Genomic DNA, 20,885 nt, shown 5'->3' with positions numbered 1-20,885 from the left:
CTCATTAACTATTACCATTAAAACAAAGCTATTCATGTCAGTTATAAAGCTATCTATTCCCTACAATTTGGTAAAGAAATCATTGAATTCTAATGAATACGAAGAGAGATATAAAGGTTTGAAATTTGAAGAAAGTTGAAAACCACAAAACTTTAACCTTCCATATCTCATTAACTATTACCATTAAAACAAAGCTATTCATGTCAGTTATAAAGCTATCTATTCCCTACAATTTGGTAAAGAGATCATTGAATTCTAATGAATACGAAGAGAGATATAAAGGTTTGAAATTTGAAGAAAGTTGAAAACCACAAAACTTTAACCTTCCATATCTCATTAACTATTACCATTAAAACAAAGCTATTCATGTCAGTTATAAAGCTATCTATTCCCTACAATTTGGTAAAGAAATGATTGAATTCTAATGAATACGAAGAGAGATATAAAGGTTTGAAATTTGAAGAAAGTTGAAAACCACAAAACTTTAACCTTCCAAATCTCATTAACTATTACCATTAAAACAAAGCTATTCATGTCAGTTATAAAGCTATCTATTCTCTACAATTCGGCAAAGAAATCATTGAATTCTAATGAATACGAAGAGAGATATAAAGGTTTGAAATTTGAAGAAAGTTGAAAACCACAAAACTTTAACCTTCCATATCTCATTAACTATTACCATTAAAACAAAGCTATTCATGTCAGTTATAAAGCTATCTATTCTCTACAAATTGGTAAAGAAATCATTGAATTCTAATGAATACGAAGAGAGATATAAAGGTTTGAAATTTGAAGAAAGTTGAAAACCACAAAACTTTAACCTTCCATATCTCATTAACTATTACCATTAAAACAAAGCTATTCATGTCAGTTATAAAGCTATCTATTCTCTACAATTCGGCAAAGAAATCATTGAATTCTAATGAATACGAAGAGAGATATAAAGGTTTGAAATTTGAAGAAAGAAAACCACAAAACTTTAACCTTCCAAATCTCATTAACTATTACCATTAAAACAAAGCTATTCATGTCAGTTATAAAGCTATCTATTCTGTACAATTTGGTAAAGAAATCATTGAATTTTAATAAATACGAAGAGAGGTATAAAGGTTTGTATTTAGCCCGATTTTAAGAACTTCTAATATTTAACTTTTAGGGACATTTCCAACTTTTTCCTTTAAAGTATGTTTTATCCGTGTAGCAAAAAAGTTATAGTTATAAAGGTGGAATCGCCCTGCATCATAAAGAAAGTTTGGGTACTTAATTTTTTATAGAAAAATAGACAAAAATTGTCAATGTTGGGTGTTTTTCAACCTTGCGTTGTTTCGGGCTCTTTTTGACACTAACTTTTTCACAACTGTCCTACTGGAAAGTTTTAATGAAATAAGTGATTAGAGCCTAGATTATAAGGAAATATCACTTAGTGGAAATTACACATATTTCACGTATAGGAGATTGTTACATATTTTAAACCTGGGGTATTCTGGAACCTGAAGAACAGATTGTGAATTTTAGTTTTTTAAATAATACACTAGGATAATATTTGAAAATACAAAAATTTCAAATATAAGAAGGAATGAAAGATAAAGGCAGCTAATAAGATTTAAAAATAAATAAATATGAATACCGTGTTTTCTTCTTCTGCAGCGTCTTCTGAAATATTGTAATTTATATCTTCATTGTCTTCATCGCCACTAAAAATTACGTGCGTGGTGTTTTAGCAAAATAATGATAGTACTAATATGAATGTTTCAATATGTTTATTACAAATAAATCGCTTACCTTGAATATAATGAAAACGATAAATTCTCATTTTTCACTAACTGTGCACGCGACATCTCAGCATATTTGAAATTATTTTCATTATTATCATCTTGTAATATTAAAACCATAATAGGCTTTTTTTCTTGGGTCTTGTGTACAGATTGTAGATGCTCTTCTAGTTTTTTATTGCTGTTCAACCATCCGCCACAGATATGACAGATTATGTGTACAGGATTTGGTATTGTCTGTGCAGAAAAACATAGAATAATTTAAGAAAAAAATCTTAAGTGAACACTGACATTGGCACGTTCGATTTAGTTTCCCTTTTTTGTTTTTGTTTTTCAGTACTTTATTTAAACAACCAATTTGCACCAAAATGTGGCTGTGCCACAGAATCGCACCCGTGAAAAGAATGCGCCTCACTCGTCAAACTTAAAAGAAATCTCATATGAATAATTTTGGGGGGAAAATAGTTCAGAAATAAATGTCTACAGATATGCAAGAAGTTTAAAGGAAATCGTAGCAGCCGTTTCCGCTAACAAAATAGAAAATCAACTACGTCAAGTGTCACATCCGGTAGCCTGAGTTTACCCAAAAGCTTATTGCCTGATGTGGAATGATTGTCTCATGATCTTATCTTGAAACTAGAAATGTACTTCAATGAAAATTGTTAACCATTAGATAATATTCGAAGCCTAAACTTGGAATTTGAATAGTCGCTTACGCCAACGACACCTAAGTTGGTAGTTGGATGGAAAGCGTACAAAATTATACTTTACGTTTTTTTTTTTTTTGTGGAAATTGAAATAAAATTCAAGCTTATGATGGAAGATTTGCGAGGAATCGGTCAAATAAAACAACTCGTCTCTCTGCCGTTTCGACAAATATATTGTCCTCTTCAGGGCCTGGATGTATTACAAATACAAAACAATTTACAGAGTCAATAACATAGAAAAAACAGTAAAAATCAGTAATACAAAAATAAAGTTACTGTAACTTAGTTTCTGTAACTCAACCAACCCGCATAGCCACGTAAGTTTCAATAATTATAAAGAATTTATTGTATTTAACTGTTTATTTTTGTATTACTGATTTTTACTGTTTTTTCTATGTTACTGACTCTGTAAATTGTTTTGTATTTGTAATATATCCAGGCCCTGAAGTGGACAATATATTTGTCGAAACGTTGGCAGAGAGACGAGTTGTTTTATTTGACCGATTCCTCACAAATCTTCCATCCTAAGTTTAACAATTTGCGGTCACGAAAAGTATATATTCATAAAATTCAAGTTTAAAGTTTCGGCGATTTTTTTCATTTTTGAGGTATGGCTACCAAACAGACACACTGATTGAGTGAGATGGAGAGGGAAGTGAGTGGTGGGAGGGACAGACCAATTTTTAAAAACCACTTTTTCGAACTCTCGAGATCTCAAAAATCGATATTTCTGTGAAAATATCTTAAAATCTAAAATCTGATAATTACTTTCCTTCTTATGTTACCCACTTGAGTACGAAAAAGTAAAAAAAAAATTAGTACAAACAAATCTTGTAGACCTACGTGTGTGTAATATGAATAAAAAAATGAAGAAAAGCAATTAAAATCATCTTTGAACGAAAATATCTAAAAATTGAACAATCGATAGTAAAATACCACTTCGATACTAAAATTTGAAATCTGGTCGACAGAAATTTTGACATGATTATGATTCTAATAAAAGCAAACTTACCTTGCACCTGACAAAATGAGTTTTCAGTGCCATAACGTTATTATCGATAAATCGACACCCTGATCTAGCACACTTGGCGGCCTTAAATTTACGTATATTCTCGGTCCACAAGTTTACCATCTCTAATGTTACTTGCGGTCTTGGTGCGAAATAGTCAGGTGGTTTTACAGTCAATTTTATGCATTTATTGCAATGTCTTTCAAAGAATTCTTGATTATTTGTAACTCCGGAACAAGTAGGGCAGGTGTAACTCATAGTTCCCATCGATAATCCAGTCTATGAAAAGTATCAAAAAGATATGAATTATAAAACTGTTGGAATAGGTTACTGAACGTAAGCTAAATCACACGAAAACTGTGAAACTCCACCTAAAATCAGAACAGAAATCATTATTTCCTGTAAATGAAAATAACAGGATTTCGTGAAATTTTTTCGGGAATATAAATTGTGAACACTAACATTTCTTCCTTTAACTTCTATATTTTTAAAAATTAGAATCTTTTTTACATAACGACAAACTTGTTCAATAGAATTAAAAAACTGAAACCTCTGAGTGCAGAATGGCAATAGAATTTTATGCCTTTAAACAGGAAGTAAACAGCCTTTTCAGGAAGTGCCTCGATTGTTTATATAACCTTTCTCACTAATAAACAAGTTTTGCATTTAAGAAGCCTCATTCATCTATACATTAGTATTATCTGAACAAATTAATACTTACTGAACATTGGTAATAATGATCTTTCATTACACTGATTTCATCTGTAATGAACTGGCAATTTTGAATGAGACATTTAATATATCCTTTACGTTCCAAATATAATTCCCACGATTTTTTTCTAACGTTGCTTAAAATTTTGGGCATTGTTTGCGTAAAAGTAACAGAGCTGGAATAACAAAAATACAAAAATAATGTAGTATAAAAATTAATAGTAGAGTGAAACAGTCTCTCTCTCATTTAATTGGATGGACAGTTTATTTAAAGAGAAATGTCTCTTTTCTTACTTAATACTAATTAACTGACATTCACTTGCTATTATTTACCAATCTTAAATGGGAATTTGATAGTATGAGTTGTTTTAAAACATCATAAAATGAGAGAAAGAAATTCGGACAATATTAAAACATTATTTGAGGAAAGACGGCAAAAACCACTAGTGACACTTGTTAAGTTGAGGAAGCCAACGCTTTATCAATTCTTGCTGCACAGAATTTGTTTAAAAATTCAAGAAAGACAACAAAAAAAGGCGTCTAAAGTCCTTCAACACAAATGTTTTAAGAGGCTGTATACCTGGAATAGTACAAGAAAACTTGCGAGATGGATTAGTAGTGGCTAACTCTACCTAGATGACGTTGGAGAGTTGCCAAGCCTACAAGCTGTAGAGGGCTGCGCCTACCAACAATTGTCATCACAGCAAAAGACAGGTTGAGTTGTTGGGGTCAAAAAACTCTTCTTAAAAATCCATAATTCTCAATTTTTACAGAGATTTTATCAGTTGCGTTGAAAGTGGGGTACACTTTCAACAACAAAACACTCAAAAATTGTAGATTATATTTGTGGCCAGTCTGTTCTTCTTGTGCTTGGAAGGAAAAAGGTTTGCCGAAAAGATAATTCTCCGCGTTTAGTGGACTTTTGAGGGAATTGTATACATCGAACTAGTTTCCTATGTTCAACCTATCACGTGGATATCTACTAAGCACAACTGGGTAGTGACCCTACTTCTCCGATTATTGGGTACTCATTGTGCCGACTTTGACTGTTATCCACAAAAAGCCTCAGCTTTGATAAATTTACATTTATAAAAGATTTTTAATTTTTTAAAAAATAATGCGACTAAAATGTCAACTTAACCTTAAAAAATGAAGAAAGAACGTACAAAGTAAAGGTAGACAATCCTTAGTCAAAGTTTATACATGTCTCAGCAATTTATCAAAGGACCAATTACATCTTTATTTAACTCTGTAGTTAAATACTTTATTTCTAAATCTAGTTCTCCTAATCTAAACTTTGTCTACAGACACATACATACACAGTAACTTCCCCATATTATGTGATATTGGAGCAGCAGGCCGACAAGTAGAAGACAACAACTTTCTGTACATAAACATGATGAAGGAACATCAGAGGAAAGATGAAAATCAGAAACTAATCAGAATGAGAAAAAACAAGTGTGCTGAAGCGGATGAATTTATTAATATCTTATTGATCCAACCATATTATATATTATTTATATATGATGAACTATAGTTAGTGTTTCTCTTAAGACTATGAAAATTCGAAGGTATTCAAAATTAAAATTAAAAAAAAAAAAAAGATAATATATTATATAAACTGATTAAATTTCGCGAATTAATGTTTCTCGATTTGCAAAATGTTGCATCTGGTAACATCCAAGAAAGAATATGGACTAAATCAATGAACAGAGCCTGTGGACTCTAAGTAACGTCCATGACCCGACGTCCAGTGGATAGAGGCGTGGTTCGCCATGAGGTTTTGATCGATTAACGGGGGGGGCGGGCGGCTATCCAGAGTCTCTAATCTCTGCTTTCACATAAAACTAATCAGTTTTGGGAAATACCCTTTTCCATAATTTTTATTGAATATAAAAATTAATTTGGAAAGCAAACTGTTTTAAAATTTTTTTTTGTTTCTTAAGAAGCACTACTGAACCTCTAGGTTCTACTACTATTAAGGCAAAACTTTTAAACATAGTCCGTTCCAAATTTGAAATTTTCAAAAGAAATGCTTGAAAAATCCAAAGGAATTGCGGAACACGAAACGATATTATTTGTATTTTTTGTGGTACAAAGACTTGATTTTCTAAGCAAGTTATTCTAAGCAGATGCGCGTCCTTCAAAAAGAAAATTCATTCACTCAAGGATAAACGTTTGTCTTCAAAGCAATGTATTTTTTATTACATAAAATTGCGCAGCTTAAAAAAAAAATGAGAGCTTTGAACTAAGACTATATTATTACTATAACTATAACGTACGACTAAATTTTTTAAACATTTCGAAACATTTTTTTGTTTTCAAAATACATACGAGATTCCAAGAGCTCTTGCCTCTTCTGGATGTGCAAGGAAATAATGATTATTTAATGTAATTTTATCACTAGTTCCTCGTTTACATATGTCACACATAAATAATGATTCATTACTACCTCCCTAAAAAAATAATATTATTAGTAAAAAATAAACATATAATAAATACCCAACAAATATTTTCGGCCAGTTCAAATAATTTGCTTTTCTGTTGATATATTTAAATAGGCGTTATATAATAAACTATTTTTACATAAGTTTTTTCTATTAAATGAGAATGTAAATAATAAAAATTCATATGAGATTCTGATTTTTATAATCTGTTTTTAAAATTTTTAAAAATATTTATATTTAAAGTGAGAATATTACTTGTAAAGTAATTTTTGGATTTTCAAACAGTAATAAGGTGAGATATGTTAATTAAACTAGAGTAACATTTAGATGACCTGACTTATTTTGATGGATACAAATTTTTCAAAAATAAATTTAGGCTTTTTTTTTTTAAATATCAATTGTTTAAACTTACTCCTGGACATTCATAATGGTGAAATGCCATAGCATCAAGATCTAAGGCCATAAAATTGCAATCACGAAACATACAATTAGTGTAGCCATATCTTTCCAAGCTTATTGCCCAAGAAAGTGCGTGGATTGAGCTGTAGCTTCTATGTTTGAACTTTTGGCACCTTTCAGGCATGATGAAAGAATAATCTGTAAGGATTTTGTTGTTTGTTTAGCTAAATCTTAATTTTTACGTATAGCAAACTAAAAGTCCTTTAAATGTACCAAACTGACGAGAGAAAAAAAACAACTCACAGTGCTTCGCGCAGGAATATAGCAAATTGTTTAAAAAGGTAGAACCTTCTTTAAGCCAGTTGCTATAAATGAAAAAATCACTTTTAAACATTAAAATTGCAACAAAACTTAGCAAAATGTAAAGACTTAAATACACAACTGAACATCAACCTGTACATATTACACAAACAAAATAGACCTCTAGCACCATATCTGTGTAATCTAATTCCTCGTATGGCTACAGCAATGCGCTCTGTATTTCCACTTACAATTTAATTTGAAACCTTCACACTTTCTTTTCAACATACAAAATGACTTTAGCTATCACCATCCAACATTATTTTAAATTAAAAAATCAATTATTTGCAAAAAAAAAAAAAGCGATTACGATATCCAGACTACAAATCGGCAGTACAATATTTCTTACCATAAATATTTTAGCATACTTAGTGTTGTATTATGTTCCCATTAAATTTTGTTTCTATTTAAATTTTTGAGTTACTTGGAAAATCACAGTCATGGTTTTGTCTCGAAAAATATTTAAGATCACATAACTTTCCTAAATCGGATTAACAAAATCATTTTAAATAAAATACATTTTAAAATTCATACTCACATTATTAATAATTAATTTTCAGTCTTCGAACTCAATAGTTAATCAGTCCAAAAATTTATCATCTCTTTTAATTGCACTTACTAATATTTAAAATTTTAATCAATCACATCGCGTTTTCTTCATGAAGTCGGCTCACTGAACCACCAATCGGACCAAACTTCTGGTGCTATCGATAGTAGGGTTTCTTTCCCATAATTCTAACCTGCATTTCACTGTTCATTGGTTACCTTACATTTGCAATTACAACCTCCCCTCTTTTGAACATACATTTCTAACTACGAGCAAACCAACGATATCATCCGACGAATTGGATGTGGATCAAGTTAATTCTTTGATCTTATTCAGAACTGACTTGTCATAAGGGAACCGTTTAAGAAATGGAAAGTCAGGTAACGTTCATTAGTTTTTTAGCTGCATTTTTCTTTTCAAGTAAAAATTTTGAATTGATACATTTTTTTAGGGATTCATCATAGAAAATGAATATTTCAACAAACTTAAACTGGGACAGAATTTGCAAGAATCAATTGATAAGCTTGAAAATAAAATAAGTGGTATACATAAATTACGTTCAAAAGTAAAGCAAGAAATTTATTTTTTACAAAAGGTAAGTCAAAGATTTTAATTTAAACTGTTTTCTAAATCTACTGGTCTTAAATTACGAGAAGTTCTTTTGTACGACAAAGTGAGTCTTTTTAAAATCCTCATTATACGTTTTGGTGCCTTCATCAAGGGCTTCTAAAAATGTTTTGCCAGAAAAATTAGGAGGTTGATCTTTGGATTTTCGATTTGAAAAATAATCCGATGATATTTTATTGTTAGGGCGTTCAGCATTGGTGTAAAGTGCTCTCAGCTTTGCCGAAGAAAACTTGATTTTAACCTTTTTGCTTACTCTTTAGTTAATAATTCTAGAAGTTACTAAGATTTTAATTGCTTTTTTTTAAGAAGAAAGATACCGATACCCTTAAAAAAGAGCACATAGTTTGTTCAAATTTGATGCATTATGAGGCCTTAGTATCGAAACTGTTACGAACTGAAAGTCCAAATTCAGTTTTAGAAGTGTTTCATTATAACAGTAAAGATGGAGCTAAAAAAATTGTCATTGATATTGTGTCTGAAAAGAAGACTAGATGGTGTAAAGTTATTGCAAGAAATCCTAAAGCACTCTCCCAAATTTCTAAAGGTCTGAATAAAAGACTTATAAGTATGCTAATTTATAAAATAATGGAATAAAGTTTACTAAAATGTTATTTTTAATGAACAGGAGAAGGTGAATATCAACGGAAATCTGTTCTTGATCATGCAGTAGAATTTTTAGAATGTGCCCAACAGAATCTGATTTTGTTTTCACCGCCACAGGTATGGTAGACACAATTATTTGCGAGAAAAAAACAGCTAATGCTTAGGATATCCTTACTGTTGATAGTACATTAAGTCACGGGTGTCTCCCATTACATTTCCCCAGTAAAATATTTTCACTAGTTATATCTGCCATCAACCATCCAGACATTTGCGCAAAGTTGACCATTTACTGCAATCTCTAGAAGCTGTGAATTCGAACTTCTTACATTAGTTCCAATATATTATGAAATATTTATTACTTCAGGTGGAATTTCATTTTTCTTGTGGTGTGGAACGAAATCTAGCTGAGGAATTGGTTGAAAATGGTATTTATGTTAATGGTACAATAATTGATGATGATTTTCTAAACGAGGCACAGATTTGTAATTCATTAATGCCTCCAATAAAATGCAAGTAAGTAAAACATATTTTTGCAAATATTTAATTATTTGTGTTTTAATAAAAAAAAAGTTTTTTCTCACCGCATTGTTTCAAGAGTTATTTGTAATGATGTTGTTATTTATCCTGTAATGAGTTCATGTTTCGGTAGTAAATTCAAGTATAGAGAACATTAATTTAGGTTAAAAATGATTATAATTAGAAGATTGTTCAGATTCTTTAGCACATAAGTTATATTGTTTCATGTACATCTTATATATTATTTCTGGCGTACATGGTTTTAGCTATTGACAAGTTATTGACATTTCCATCCTTTTGCGAGGGTTTTCTCGTGGAAAGGTTTATCAATATTTTTGAATTTATAATTTTTCAACTTAATCTTAAGGTCTGCAACGTAAGTATTTTTTTTCTTTCTAAAGTGCTAGAAGCGTTGCCATCCGCCTCCGATACTGAACCTTTTTGGCGTTTGAAAGCTTATGATAAATAATATATCGCGGATATGTGCTGCATTCTTTTTAAGGGGATCAACGCAGCTGAAGTGATCCTATTTTTTTTTAGGTAGACCCAATTTTTTAGATTACTCTAGTTCTGTATTAAAGATTACTTTTCCGGTTCTAGCCCTGTGTCAAGAGTTAACTTAGATGTTACCGCAATGATCGCTTATGTGTCTGCTGTTACTAATGGTCACGCACATAAAAAGTTAAGAGGAAACGTACTTAACCAACAAGCAGCTTGGGAAAGACAATCTCCAGTCAAACCAGTATTAGATCAGTTTTTTGAAGGTACTATGCCAAATGTCAAATAATTATAATTTATTAAGTGGAGAACTCTGGTTTGTTGGATTTAGGACTTGGAAAGGCATTTTTATGTGATATCTAAGTGCCAAACGTTTTTATACGTATTAATAGTCCCTTATTTGGACTTCTTTTAGATTTGGAGGTTTGGCTAAAATGTGGGTGGTGATTTGAGGATGGAAAGAGTACTGTTGTGATTATTATATTTTTTGGTTTAAGTTATTAGTGCCTCTTCTTATGTAATTAAGGAAATACTGTTGATTAATATCATCTCTAATCACTGATGAGGACACACATCCTTATCGGAATGTTTGGCAATTAGGTACACACCAATTTTTTTTTTTTTTAATCTACGTCCCACATAACAAGAGTTCAGTATTAGAGAAGGTGTCCTACCTTGAACAACTGAACGACTTCCTCTTACCGCTTATTAACGTTTCTTGAAACTTGGAAGCTATGCTAAAAGGATGGTTTACTTCAGTATTGTAATAAGTGGATGCTGTTAAAGGAAGTGTGACGCCACAATTCCACTAAATCCGTATTCCCAGAGTAACATGTTCCATAGATATGGTGGCAGTCTTAAGAAAACATATCGAAAGTTCAAATGAAAGAAACCCTTTGGTACTTCGGTAGAAAATTACAGTATACTAAAAAAACCTTTTGGGTCGTCGCACTTCCGGTAGGATATTATTATTATTGATAGAATTTTAGTTACGACATTTTATGCTCTTGTAAATACGAGTATGGTATAGTCAGGTGTTATAACCGTGCAATTTGCTGAAACGGTACTTTGAGGAGAGCTTAAATTCAACTTACCTAAGAACCCCACTAAAAACGTTTTTTTTGGAACAATTCCTTATAATACATTGATAGTTGGGAAGTACGTTGCATTGATGTACTCTCTTTAAACCTGCCCCATTCCTTACCAAAAATGCCCTTAAATGAAATTTTTGAGAAAAATTCGATTCAATATTGTTGGTCGAACCCAAATTGTGTCTCATGGTTACACCTGACAAAGTGGAACTTCCAGTGATGTTTCGTTCTTGATTTATGCAACAATCCACAAACAGGCAGACATATTAACTTCACGCCATAAATAACGTTTTTTTACGCAGATACTAACAAAACATTCTCTGTGAAAAACTCTCCATTACACTAATTCTTCTTCTATAATATATTGATAACCTTACGTAGTTCAAAATTTTAATATTATAATCTTTAAATATTTTTTTTTTACAGGTATGGAATTATATTCATGCGAAACTGCGATGAACAGCTTTCTAACAATTTTGAATACACTTGGTGGAGATGGTGAAAAAAATCGATCAGCAGAATTCTGTTCTCGTATCACTGTCGTACCAGATGTTCCATGTATATCTTTGAAAGAGGGAGGCCAGATTAAACCGAGATCACTAGTTATTTTCGGAACTGGGCAGGCTTTAAAAGCTATCACTGTAACATCGAATTCGGCATTTGTCAGAGCGGCTAATACCCAGGTATTTACTTTTATTATTCGATCTTTGGAATTTGTAGATTAATACTATTATAATTTCCTTGATTTAAGAAATTATATAAAATTCAGTTTTATTTCTTTTATCCAAACAATTGGAATTATTGGTAGAAATATTGTGTAACATGACTTTTTTACTCCTCAACGTCTCAACTCCCAAAATTTTCATGCCTCTGGAAATTTTATTAATACTTATATCTAACCAACATTAAACAGAATCTACCCCAACCCCTCCGTCGGAATGTGCTCACCCCCTTATTTAGAAGTACGAAAAATGTTATAAATATAAATTGTAGAGTACTCTAAAAATCTATTAATAAAGTAGGAATTTCGGTCAATCTATTTTCCTAAAATTTGGGAACTAAGTTCTACATTAGATGTCTCTTTAAATCGTTCCAAATAAAACTTATAGTATATTTATTATATATAATTATACAAAATGTAAAGAAGATCTTAAGAGCTGTTGTTGAGAAAATGGAATTAATTTGTCCAAAAACTTTTACTGGGTTTCATGATGGCATCGAGGGGAAACTCCTCTTTGAATTTCCCCTCGATTTTCCATTCCCCATACGCACAACTAATATGTAAAGAAAACTCTTGAAACCTCTTAAACGATTATTTTTGGTTAAAAATTAAAAAGTAGAGAATTCGCAAGATCGCGCTACATTATCTTAAAAGGAATTACGAGAAAGTAAAAGAAATATGATTGGAAATGTAATGCAATAAATTTATTTAAATGTTATCAATAATTTTATATTTTAAAATATACTAATTTAAATATTTGAAAACATCGCTTAATTAACTGTTAGCTTAACTTTTTAAAATATAAGTTTTTTTTAAGTTTTTCCAAATATGATATTGAAGAATGGCAGTATTACATTCTTCCAATTTCTCTCTAGTTCAATATATTTTTGTACCCTCTCATATTAACATATAATTACAATGTATTTATTTTTTATTTAGGGAATCCATCTTGATACCTTCATTCATCAACCTCGAGCACTTACTGAGAGGAAAGAAATTGGCGATATTTCTGAATGACTTTTTGGAAGCTATAAAATGATGGAAAATTTAGTCACTTGCTGGCGAAGTTTTTTGCTAACCATGCTTGCTGGGTATCTGTAACAGATTTCAGTCAGAAAAAAATTTTTAGACCGAGAATTGGAACAAGAAGACTCGCTAAGTTCTTTGTGCTTAACACTTGATTGTTAATTAAAAATGTATATTTATTTATCGTAATGAAAACAATAAAATTATTGAGTGTTAAGTAAATATCCTATTTTAAAGCAGTTTATTTAAAATTATGTATGAACTTTTCTTCAAAGTTGGAGTTCCCTTCAATTAGTGTATATAGTTGCTTCTCGCGGGTGAAATAGGGAATATCAGGGAATTCAAACTAATTCCTTACATAATGAATACAAGATATTCTTTTTTTTTATTTTGCAGTAGCTTAACCACACAATAATTTAAATTTAAGTATTTCGAATAGGCATTTTAAGAAAAAAACTTCGGTAGAGGGCTATTATCGCTTGTAGGACTTGGATTGCTGAGTCACAGACAGGTCAGTTGGTTAGATCGAATTGAAATCTAATATTAGAGGTTCCTTTTACTATCATCAGGAAAAAAAGTTAAATAATAAATCTTCAACTTAATAGTTGACGATTCTACAATTTAAAAAGCAATCAATCAATAGCTTACTTTTATGTGTCGTATTTCATTCAATACGCTTAAGATTTTGTTAGAATATAAAAGATGTTTACCTTGAAAAAATTTAGCTTTGGCCGGCAAGTTTTCACAAGCTTCTTTTATGGTTTCTTCAGATTCGCGAAATTTGCCTAAATTGTAGAGAGCTTCCGCTTTGTAGATGGTACCCTTGACCGACATTCGATTCAAACGGATGGCCCAGTCAGCATCTTGCAGTGCTCTTTGATTTAAGCCCAATTTCAAACAAGTGAGGGCACGGTTATTGTAGAGCATAGCACTATCTTTTACTGCGGCGATTGCCTTTAAAAAGCAGTTTCATATTTATAAAAACTGTTGGTTAATATTTACAGCAAACAGTGACTCTCACAGATTCGTTCATATCTCTTGAAATTTTACTTTTAAATTGTAATTTTATTAAAAATTTAGTAAAAATCTAAATGGAAGGGCTGCAATAACAGCTACAATTCATTCTGCAATCTTACGATACATTACTAAATCATGCAAATTTTCAATGGTAACTTGTAATTGCAACTGGCCGTCCGGATCGAGTTCATTTTCTGAGCTTCAGCGAACGTGTTTGAACTTATAAATGTAGAAATAAGATCTTCATTGAAGATTCACATCCTTTTTAAATTATCAACACAAGTTTTTTCAAGAATCAGACTAATCAATTTTGATGAGATTGATCAAAATTTCCCCCTTTTTAAAGAAAAAAAGTTCGATTTTTTTTTTTCTTACCCAACAACTCAAAAACAAAACATAAGTAAGTGAACGAACATGCGTGACTCTGTTAATAGGAATAGCATTATGGAGAATCGTTACACAAATTTTTAAGAGATAAATTACCTTATTGTAACAAATCAAAGCTTTTTCATAATCATTGTTTCTGAAAGCTTTATTCCCTTCAGTCTTGTGACGTTCCGCGATTTCCTTCCTTTGTCGCCTGTCTTCAGCTCTTTCTTTGGCATCCACTTCCACACTTTTCATAAAAGCTTCTGCAACGTCCGAGAAATCTTGTTTGAACCTTACGACTTCGAGTATAGAAATTCTTAAACAATAACATTGAAACGATTGGCTGCGATTTCTGCCCTGAATATGAAGTTGATCTCACGTGATGTAGGTGGTCTAACAGAACCTCGTCTTCAGCTCTACACAACACAACTAAGCCAATTTAAACAAACGGAACTCATTGTTTTCTTCAGGAGTTCATAAATTTTTTAAGTAAATAACTCCAAGGTAAATATTTTAAAACAAAGAAAATAAAGTAAGTTTTCTTGGAAAAGATTTTGGAAAGTTAGTTGGTACGCGGGTGATATCAAAGAAAAGTGTAAAATTACTAATAGAGGAGAAGAAAACAGTACCTTGCATCTCTGATTTCAATGTATACTTAGATAAACATTTCACTCGACGCCACATCAACACCTATAATAATTTACAAAAACAAAAAACCATTGTCCACAAACCTTGAGACATGGTCGCCTCATCAGATTCCGGTTTGCCCATTTCATCAAAAGCAGCTTGATTAATAACTGTTCTATTTGTTTTCTCCTGTAGTTCACAGCATTCCACGTCAATGTTTTTGTGCTTAGTTGCATCGTGTAAATAAAGATCAGCTCTTTTCATAGCGTTATCTGCTGCGTTCTTGTCATTTGATGCCAAATCTCCTACTATGGATTCTGGGTAAAAGAAAACATTCCGAGTACTTGAGAAATCAATCATGCATTTTTTTAACCAATTTTTTTTTTTTTTAATCAATAGCTTTTATTTGAAACATTTACCGAAAAAAAGTCATTTCTGAGCTGTCCGAGGGGGAGCTGGTAAGGGTTCCCTCTAAACATTTAGCGTAATTAATATTAACGAAGATACAAGGAGATTACAGAATCTGAGGAAAAAAGTTTGGCTTTGAGTGTGGATTTCTTGAAAAATTAATTTGTTGTTTGCAAATTTCTCTAAAACTATTCAAGTTTATTTCTTTTAACTAATTATTTCTTTCATAAAAAAAGCTGTTACGTTTTAGTAAAAAAAGGCTCGGAAAAACTTCGGAATCCCTCCCGTAACAATTTAATGGTAAGTTAACAGATGAAATACTACTGCCTCTCTAAAAGTATACATACATATATGTATATTATTTTCAAAAACCATTTTTTCCAAGGAAGTCCAAATATGGTCTTTTGAAAACATTATTTGAAACCATACTTCCTTAAACTTTTAGCAAATCAATCATGAATTTGCGAATTTAATACAAGAACTGTTGGTATTAGTTAAAGATGTGGAAATCTGGTGCAACCAGGAAACGTGCGCTGCGTTTTTCATCAAGACCAAGTTATCGGTAAAAGTAGAAGATATTGCACAGTTTTGTGCTAGGCGTGGGAGATCATTTTAACGACCTGTTCAATTAATGTTGCTAAACCCGGCCTGAAAGTGTTGGAAATTTCAACAGTTTAGAAAATGAAATAGTGCTGCACCCCCTAACCTTCAATGCTTTAATAAAACTAACCAAACTACCCGTCGATGGAACTCATTTACACAGATATTATTATTGTACATATTCGTATTTTTTCCAGCACACTAGATTAGCTAAATAATTAAATTAAAGAATTTGAAATATATATTTACTTATTTCATTGACTCTATACAAGAAACTGTTAAATTCTTCAGATTTAGCATCATTTTTTTTATTAAGAGCTGCTAATTCTTCGGCCACTTGTCGCTCATATTCTTCTTGTCCTTCGTACATTGCAGTCATTTTTTTTTTAATTAAATGAAAAAGGCAAACTTCGTAGGTGGAAAATTTAATGTACTACCAGTGATAAAGACAAACTTAATTACTATGGTAACACATAAACAATTTTTAATGTTTGCTATATCACAGAAATCAGTGTATTCAAGAATTAAGCCTGCCTTTGTAAAAAAAAAAAAAAACAATAAAGTTTAACTTGTATAACATTATGGATTTAGACGATTATTATTCCAGTAACAATTTCATAAATTAATTCATTCATTAAAAAATAAATTATAGGTTTTGTAATTAGTGTAGGAAATTGCCACCAGGTGCAACGTGTAGAAGTTATATGCCTCACATATCTGACTTAATACATTTAAAGATTTGAGTTAATAAGAATATTTCCACATAAAGTGTATTGTGAAGTAAATGTATACATAAACCTAAAATGAAAAAAAGCAGGAAATTTAAAAATAAACTGTGTAGATACCACTTAAGACTAAAGAAAAGAATTTTATTTGAATATCACATGTACTTTATTGTGAAAAAATATTCATACATAACCTTCTTCATGCATAACATTACAAAAAACAGACCTCGATTTGTTTTTTATCACGGTTTTTTTTTTTTTTTCACTGCTCCAAATATTTTAAAAGTTAAAATTGTCTTCAATCAGTATTTTCTCATCCAAGGCACCTTGGATTTAACCTTAAGATCACAGTACTCTTTTCAGAACACTTAGGTAACATTTTTTAAGTTTCTTTTCATTGTGTATTAACCTCGCTAAACCTGAAAAGTTCAATGAAAACTCTGCTTGGAGTTCAAGCAGTTGTACAAAAATAATGAATTCAGAATACACATGAGGCTGTTTGTTACTAAGGAGGAATATGGAGGAAAAAATAATTATACAATATAATAGACAATATTTTTATATATTCTATTAATATTATGTAAATATATTAACAAACTATTAATAATCATAAGTTCAATAACTATTGCTATAATTGTAAACAGAACTTAAGATTAACTAAAATATAACAAATTATTTCATAAAAATTCAGTCTTAACTGCTTGCCATACAGTAAATTAACAATCAAATCCAGGCGTGAATTTAAGTACTTAATGTGGCTAATATGACAGTAAATTTCTTGAAGAGCACAATTAATAGTTGTTTTTATTTTGTTCCAAAAATCGATTCTACTTCTAATTAAATATATATTTTTCAGTCACTCGCTCCAAATAAGCCCTTTTATTTGTATCATTTTCTTAACTTCTTTATAATGAGTAATGCTAAAAAACAAGACAAGACAAATCGTATGCTTGGCATTTCTTGTCACAATCTAGAGCATACTTTCTTTTAAATGCTTATTTTATGTATATTAAATTTGCAAAAATCGAGTTTTTTTTTTTTTTCAAACTTATGTTTTAAACATAGAAGTTTGTGATATGTATATTTACAAAATGAAAAGCAAATAAAACACAATAATATGCCTTACAATGTTAATAACATTTACAATATTCTATTTACAAAATGAATTAAAAATTCAAAATTGATAAGAAATAAAATAATATTTTTTCTTATAGTGAATATATACAAAAGTAACAGCAAAATTCAAAACTTCAAAATTTTTATTAAATGATATCTATTTAACTTTAATAAGTCTTTACACTTTAGTGTGAAATTTTTTTTTGCACGACATACTTAACAACAAGTAAGGTGCTAAATAAACATTGATCTTCTCTTTTGAATTTATTAACCATTTATTTACCTTCCTCTTTGTCGCTTATAATTCTTTATTTTGTGACGAATTTCTTAAAATTTCAAGCTCATTTTGCATTTTTCATACACTCAATTTTAGTTTTGGACTTGAAATTATTAAATAAAATAAAACTAATAATAACTACCAACTATATTCATGTAAAAAAAAAACTTAGGCACATTCTAGATTAGTATAAAAAAAGTTTAATATTTACATAGATTGAAACAAAACTATCATTTCAAATTATACATACATAAAGTTAAGTGTTTAAGATTTCTCTCTCTAAAAGAAAACAATTAAGGAACAAATATACACAAGAAGAGGAAATAAAACCTTGTTAATGAAAGGAAAAGAGAGTTTTTTTGGCAATGGAGGATTTTGAAAACAATACTTTATGGTTGATCTACTGTGCTTCTCGCCAGAAGTTTGTCCAGATCCATTCTGATTCACTTATTAGACTAGGCTTAGGCTAAGTCTTCTGACATTATCTAAGAATCCGAGCAATATAACTGTACATAACATACTCCGCTCACACTTGTCTTAACTTCCAACAGGAATACTTGGTTTGGCGTCCAGGGTTCACTACCTTAAGTAAAGATACGATCTTAAAGATTTGTCAATTCACATCTTCAACCCCTAGGTTATCCATGATTTTTCTAAGACCGAATTACTTATTCACCCAATTTTTCTCGCAATTATTTCTTTAACGCCCTTTCTTAGATCTCAGACACTTAAAAAAAAGACTAAATATGGTCACTTTGGTTTCTGCCAAAAAAACACTCTTATCCTTAAACCCACAATATATCGTTACGAACAGCACGGACAACAAAAAAAAAAAAAGAAAAAAAAAAGGTAAGATTACTTCAATATTTTGGTTGCTATCACGTCGTTCTGGCCGAGAATGCTCAAGAAAAAAGCATGTAAGAAAACAGAATTTCTTAAAAAATTTAGTTTCTTTAATAAATCAAAAAAGAAAAATATATAAACTCAACTTTTTGTACATTCACTGAGAGAAACTTCTTTGCAACCCATTTCTCCATTTACACTCTTTACATACGATGTAAGTGACGTGCATACGTGCCAAAGGAATTCGCTCATTGTGGATAAAAAAAACAACATAACTACCTAATTGATTAACACCAACAACAACGCTGGGGTTTCTTGTTCGATGGAATTCGCCTCATTAGACTCGTAATATATATTTATTATTGTGCTCAAATGGCAGATTTTAGAGCTCCCACTGCCTGGGGTTCCTATGATGGTGGACACAGCTAGGTATTACTGGTAGTATACATTGCAGAAAGCTTTACGGTTTAAAAATTTTTCCCAAAGAAACAAAGATGACAATTTTAGGCTATGCTAGGCATCTACACCATAGCCTTTTAACGAGGAAAGGATGGATCCAAGAGCTTTTTGGGGTAATAGAGAAGACAATCCTCAGAAAAATCTGAGGTCCTGTGAGAGAGGGAAACTAATGTAGATGAGATTTGGAATAGGAGTGGTTGGGCGTGCGAGAAATGAGAAATGCCATCTAGGAGGAGTCAATTTCCAGGAGGCCTTCGCCGGCTAACCTAGTGGCAGGACGAGGTAGGCTGATGGACCTTGCAAGTTGGATGAAATCGGGAGTGTCAAGGTGAAGACGGGTGACTAAAGGCCTCGAGGAGTGGTTAAGGCTCTGCATAGCAGAAAATGATCAGTTATAGAAGTCAGCAAAAGATCAGGGTGTAGGGGTTTTGGCTTTATTGCCAAGCGAAGAACGCATCTTGATCCTTATCTAGAGGATTGTCGCTTATTAGAAAACCTATAGTATAACAATTGTGCGATCTCTTTTTCAAATAATTACACAATGAGTTTTATTAATCTAGATTAACAAGATATCCCTCAATTTCATGTCTTCTTCGAATTTAACGTCGAGTAAAGAAGTTAAAAAGTAATCATCACTTATCCGAGACTCACCTTCAAAAAAAAAAACGTGAGGTTGTCCGTCAAACAATTTTTTGATTTATCTGCATCAATTTTCCCCCATTTTTATAAATTTTCCAGTTTTACTTTTTCGACGATGGATCTTCCCAGCGAATCCTCTCGATACTGTCGTTAGCCGGAGGTTCTTCAGTGATTTGTCCAGAAGAACGCTGTTGATGTTGGTTAAGGTGATGGTGACGCACTCTGTGCGAGTTCTCTCTTAGCGGATATTTTACACTCTGATAAACTGAATCACTTTCTTGAAATTCTATTGTTGCCAGATCGACTATTGGAAACAATCTTGTCCTATCCAACAATGGGTTATCTGAAATTAAAAAAAGAAAAAAAAGAGTTGTAGAAACAAAACTTTTCGAGTCACCAAGAGTAGAGTAAGACGAAAACGGAAGTGAAGACGAAATCTCTACACCAAACTGATTAATCTACCCCTGATGATGGATGAGAATCCGAAACCGGAAAGAGATTCGAGAAACATGCGCGCTGCGACTTTAAAGTCAAAGAAGTCAAAGTTACTTTACGTGAAGTTCAGAGAAAACCTCTGAAGCCATTTTAAAGAAAATATAAAAAAGTGATCCATCAATTCAGTACAGCCCTACTTCCGGTTAAGGAACCTTCCTCAAAAATTGAAATTTCGGCAACACATTTAATCCTGCTGAATGGTGATTTTACCCAATGGAAGGGTCTGACATTTGATAGTTGCATTTTCGCAGTGATAATGGTACTATGATTTCAATC

At 31.3% G+C, this 20,885-nt stretch overlaps 4 protein-coding genes across 13 annotated transcripts in view; 1 reads left to right on the top strand and 3 right to left on the bottom strand.

The window, feature by feature from the left end:
- The window catches only part of LOC141451841 (uncharacterized), a 45,714-nt gene extending 38,100 nt beyond the window's left edge, over window positions 1–7,614 (bottom strand). Inside the window, exons 1-8 of one of the 3 annotated variants that reach the window (XM_074123562.1) lie at window positions 7,499–7,614; window positions 7,349–7,410; window positions 7,059–7,243; window positions 6,534–6,655; window positions 4,210–4,375; window positions 3,492–3,767; window positions 1,783–2,009; window positions 1,628–1,694 (exon numbers count right to left, since the gene is read on the bottom strand). In XM_074123562.1, the coding sequence (XP_073979663.1) occupies window positions 1,628–1,694; window positions 1,783–2,009; window positions 3,492–3,767; window positions 4,210–4,375; window positions 6,534–6,655; window positions 7,059–7,243; window positions 7,349–7,410; window positions 7,499–7,506 (1,113 nt within the window). In that variant the 5' untranslated portion in view covers window positions 7,507–7,614. Of the gene's footprint in view, window positions 1–1,627; window positions 1,695–1,782; window positions 2,010–3,491; window positions 3,768–4,209; window positions 4,376–6,533; window positions 6,656–7,058; window positions 7,244–7,348 lie in introns of all 3 variants that reach the window. The other 2 variants (XM_074123563.1, XM_074123561.1) reach the window with 2 other exon arrangements.
- Window positions 6,830–13,256, top strand: LOC141451843 (UPF0415 protein C7orf25 homolog). 4 transcript variants are annotated; one of them, XM_074123573.1, is made up of 8 exons: window positions 6,830–6,938; window positions 8,404–8,547; window positions 8,886–9,123; window positions 9,205–9,299; window positions 9,547–9,695; window positions 10,299–10,462; window positions 11,714–11,970; window positions 12,948–13,256. In XM_074123573.1, exons 3-8 carry the CDS (start codon window positions 8,937–8,939, stop codon window positions 13,023–13,025), a joined length of 930 nt encoding a protein of 309 aa, XP_073979674.1. In that variant the 5' UTR covers window positions 6,830–6,938; window positions 8,404–8,547; window positions 8,886–8,936; the 3' UTR covers window positions 13,026–13,256. The 4 variants fall into 4 exon arrangements, with proteins under 4 accessions (XP_073979674.1, XP_073979672.1, XP_073979673.1 ...); XM_074123571.1 differs by lacking the exon at window positions 6,830–6,938 and adding an exon at window positions 8,127–8,332 and having other exon boundaries at window positions 8,889–9,123; XM_074123572.1 differs by lacking the exon at window positions 6,830–6,938 and adding an exon at window positions 8,135–8,332 and having other exon boundaries at window positions 8,417–8,547.
- On the bottom strand, window positions 13,043–16,655 carry LOC141451844 (tetratricopeptide repeat protein 12-like). The gene is made up of 5 exons (XM_074123574.1): window positions 16,305–16,655; window positions 15,152–15,364; window positions 14,535–14,683; window positions 13,745–13,988; window positions 13,043–13,103 (listed from the first exon to the last, which is right to left on the bottom strand). Exons 1-5 carry the CDS (start codon window positions 16,432–16,434, stop codon window positions 13,060–13,062), a joined length of 780 nt encoding a protein of 259 aa, XP_073979675.1. The 5' UTR covers window positions 16,435–16,655; the 3' UTR covers window positions 13,043–13,059.
- A 1,094-nt stretch (window positions 16,656–17,749) lies between these two features.
- Window positions 17,750–20,885, bottom strand: part of LOC141451842 (uncharacterized) — a 32,805-nt gene continuing 29,669 nt past the window's right edge. For all 5 annotated transcript variants that reach the window (XM_074123564.1, XM_074123565.1, XM_074123566.1 and 2 more), the window contains one exon: window positions 17,750–20,457. In XM_074123564.1, coding sequence (XP_073979665.1) covers window positions 20,216–20,457 — 242 coding nt within the window. In that variant the 3' untranslated portion in view covers window positions 17,750–20,215. The remainder of the gene's footprint in view (window positions 20,458–20,885) is intronic.

This window comes from Rhodnius prolixus, unplaced genomic scaffold (assembly GCF_049639745.1).
Source record: "Rhodnius prolixus isolate KJV_2025 unplaced genomic scaffold, Rpr scaffold_14, whole genome shotgun sequence".
Lineage (NCBI taxonomy): Eukaryota > Metazoa > Arthropoda > Insecta > Hemiptera > Reduviidae > Rhodnius > Rhodnius prolixus.
This window is presented reverse-complemented; position numbering and strand designations above follow the sequence as displayed.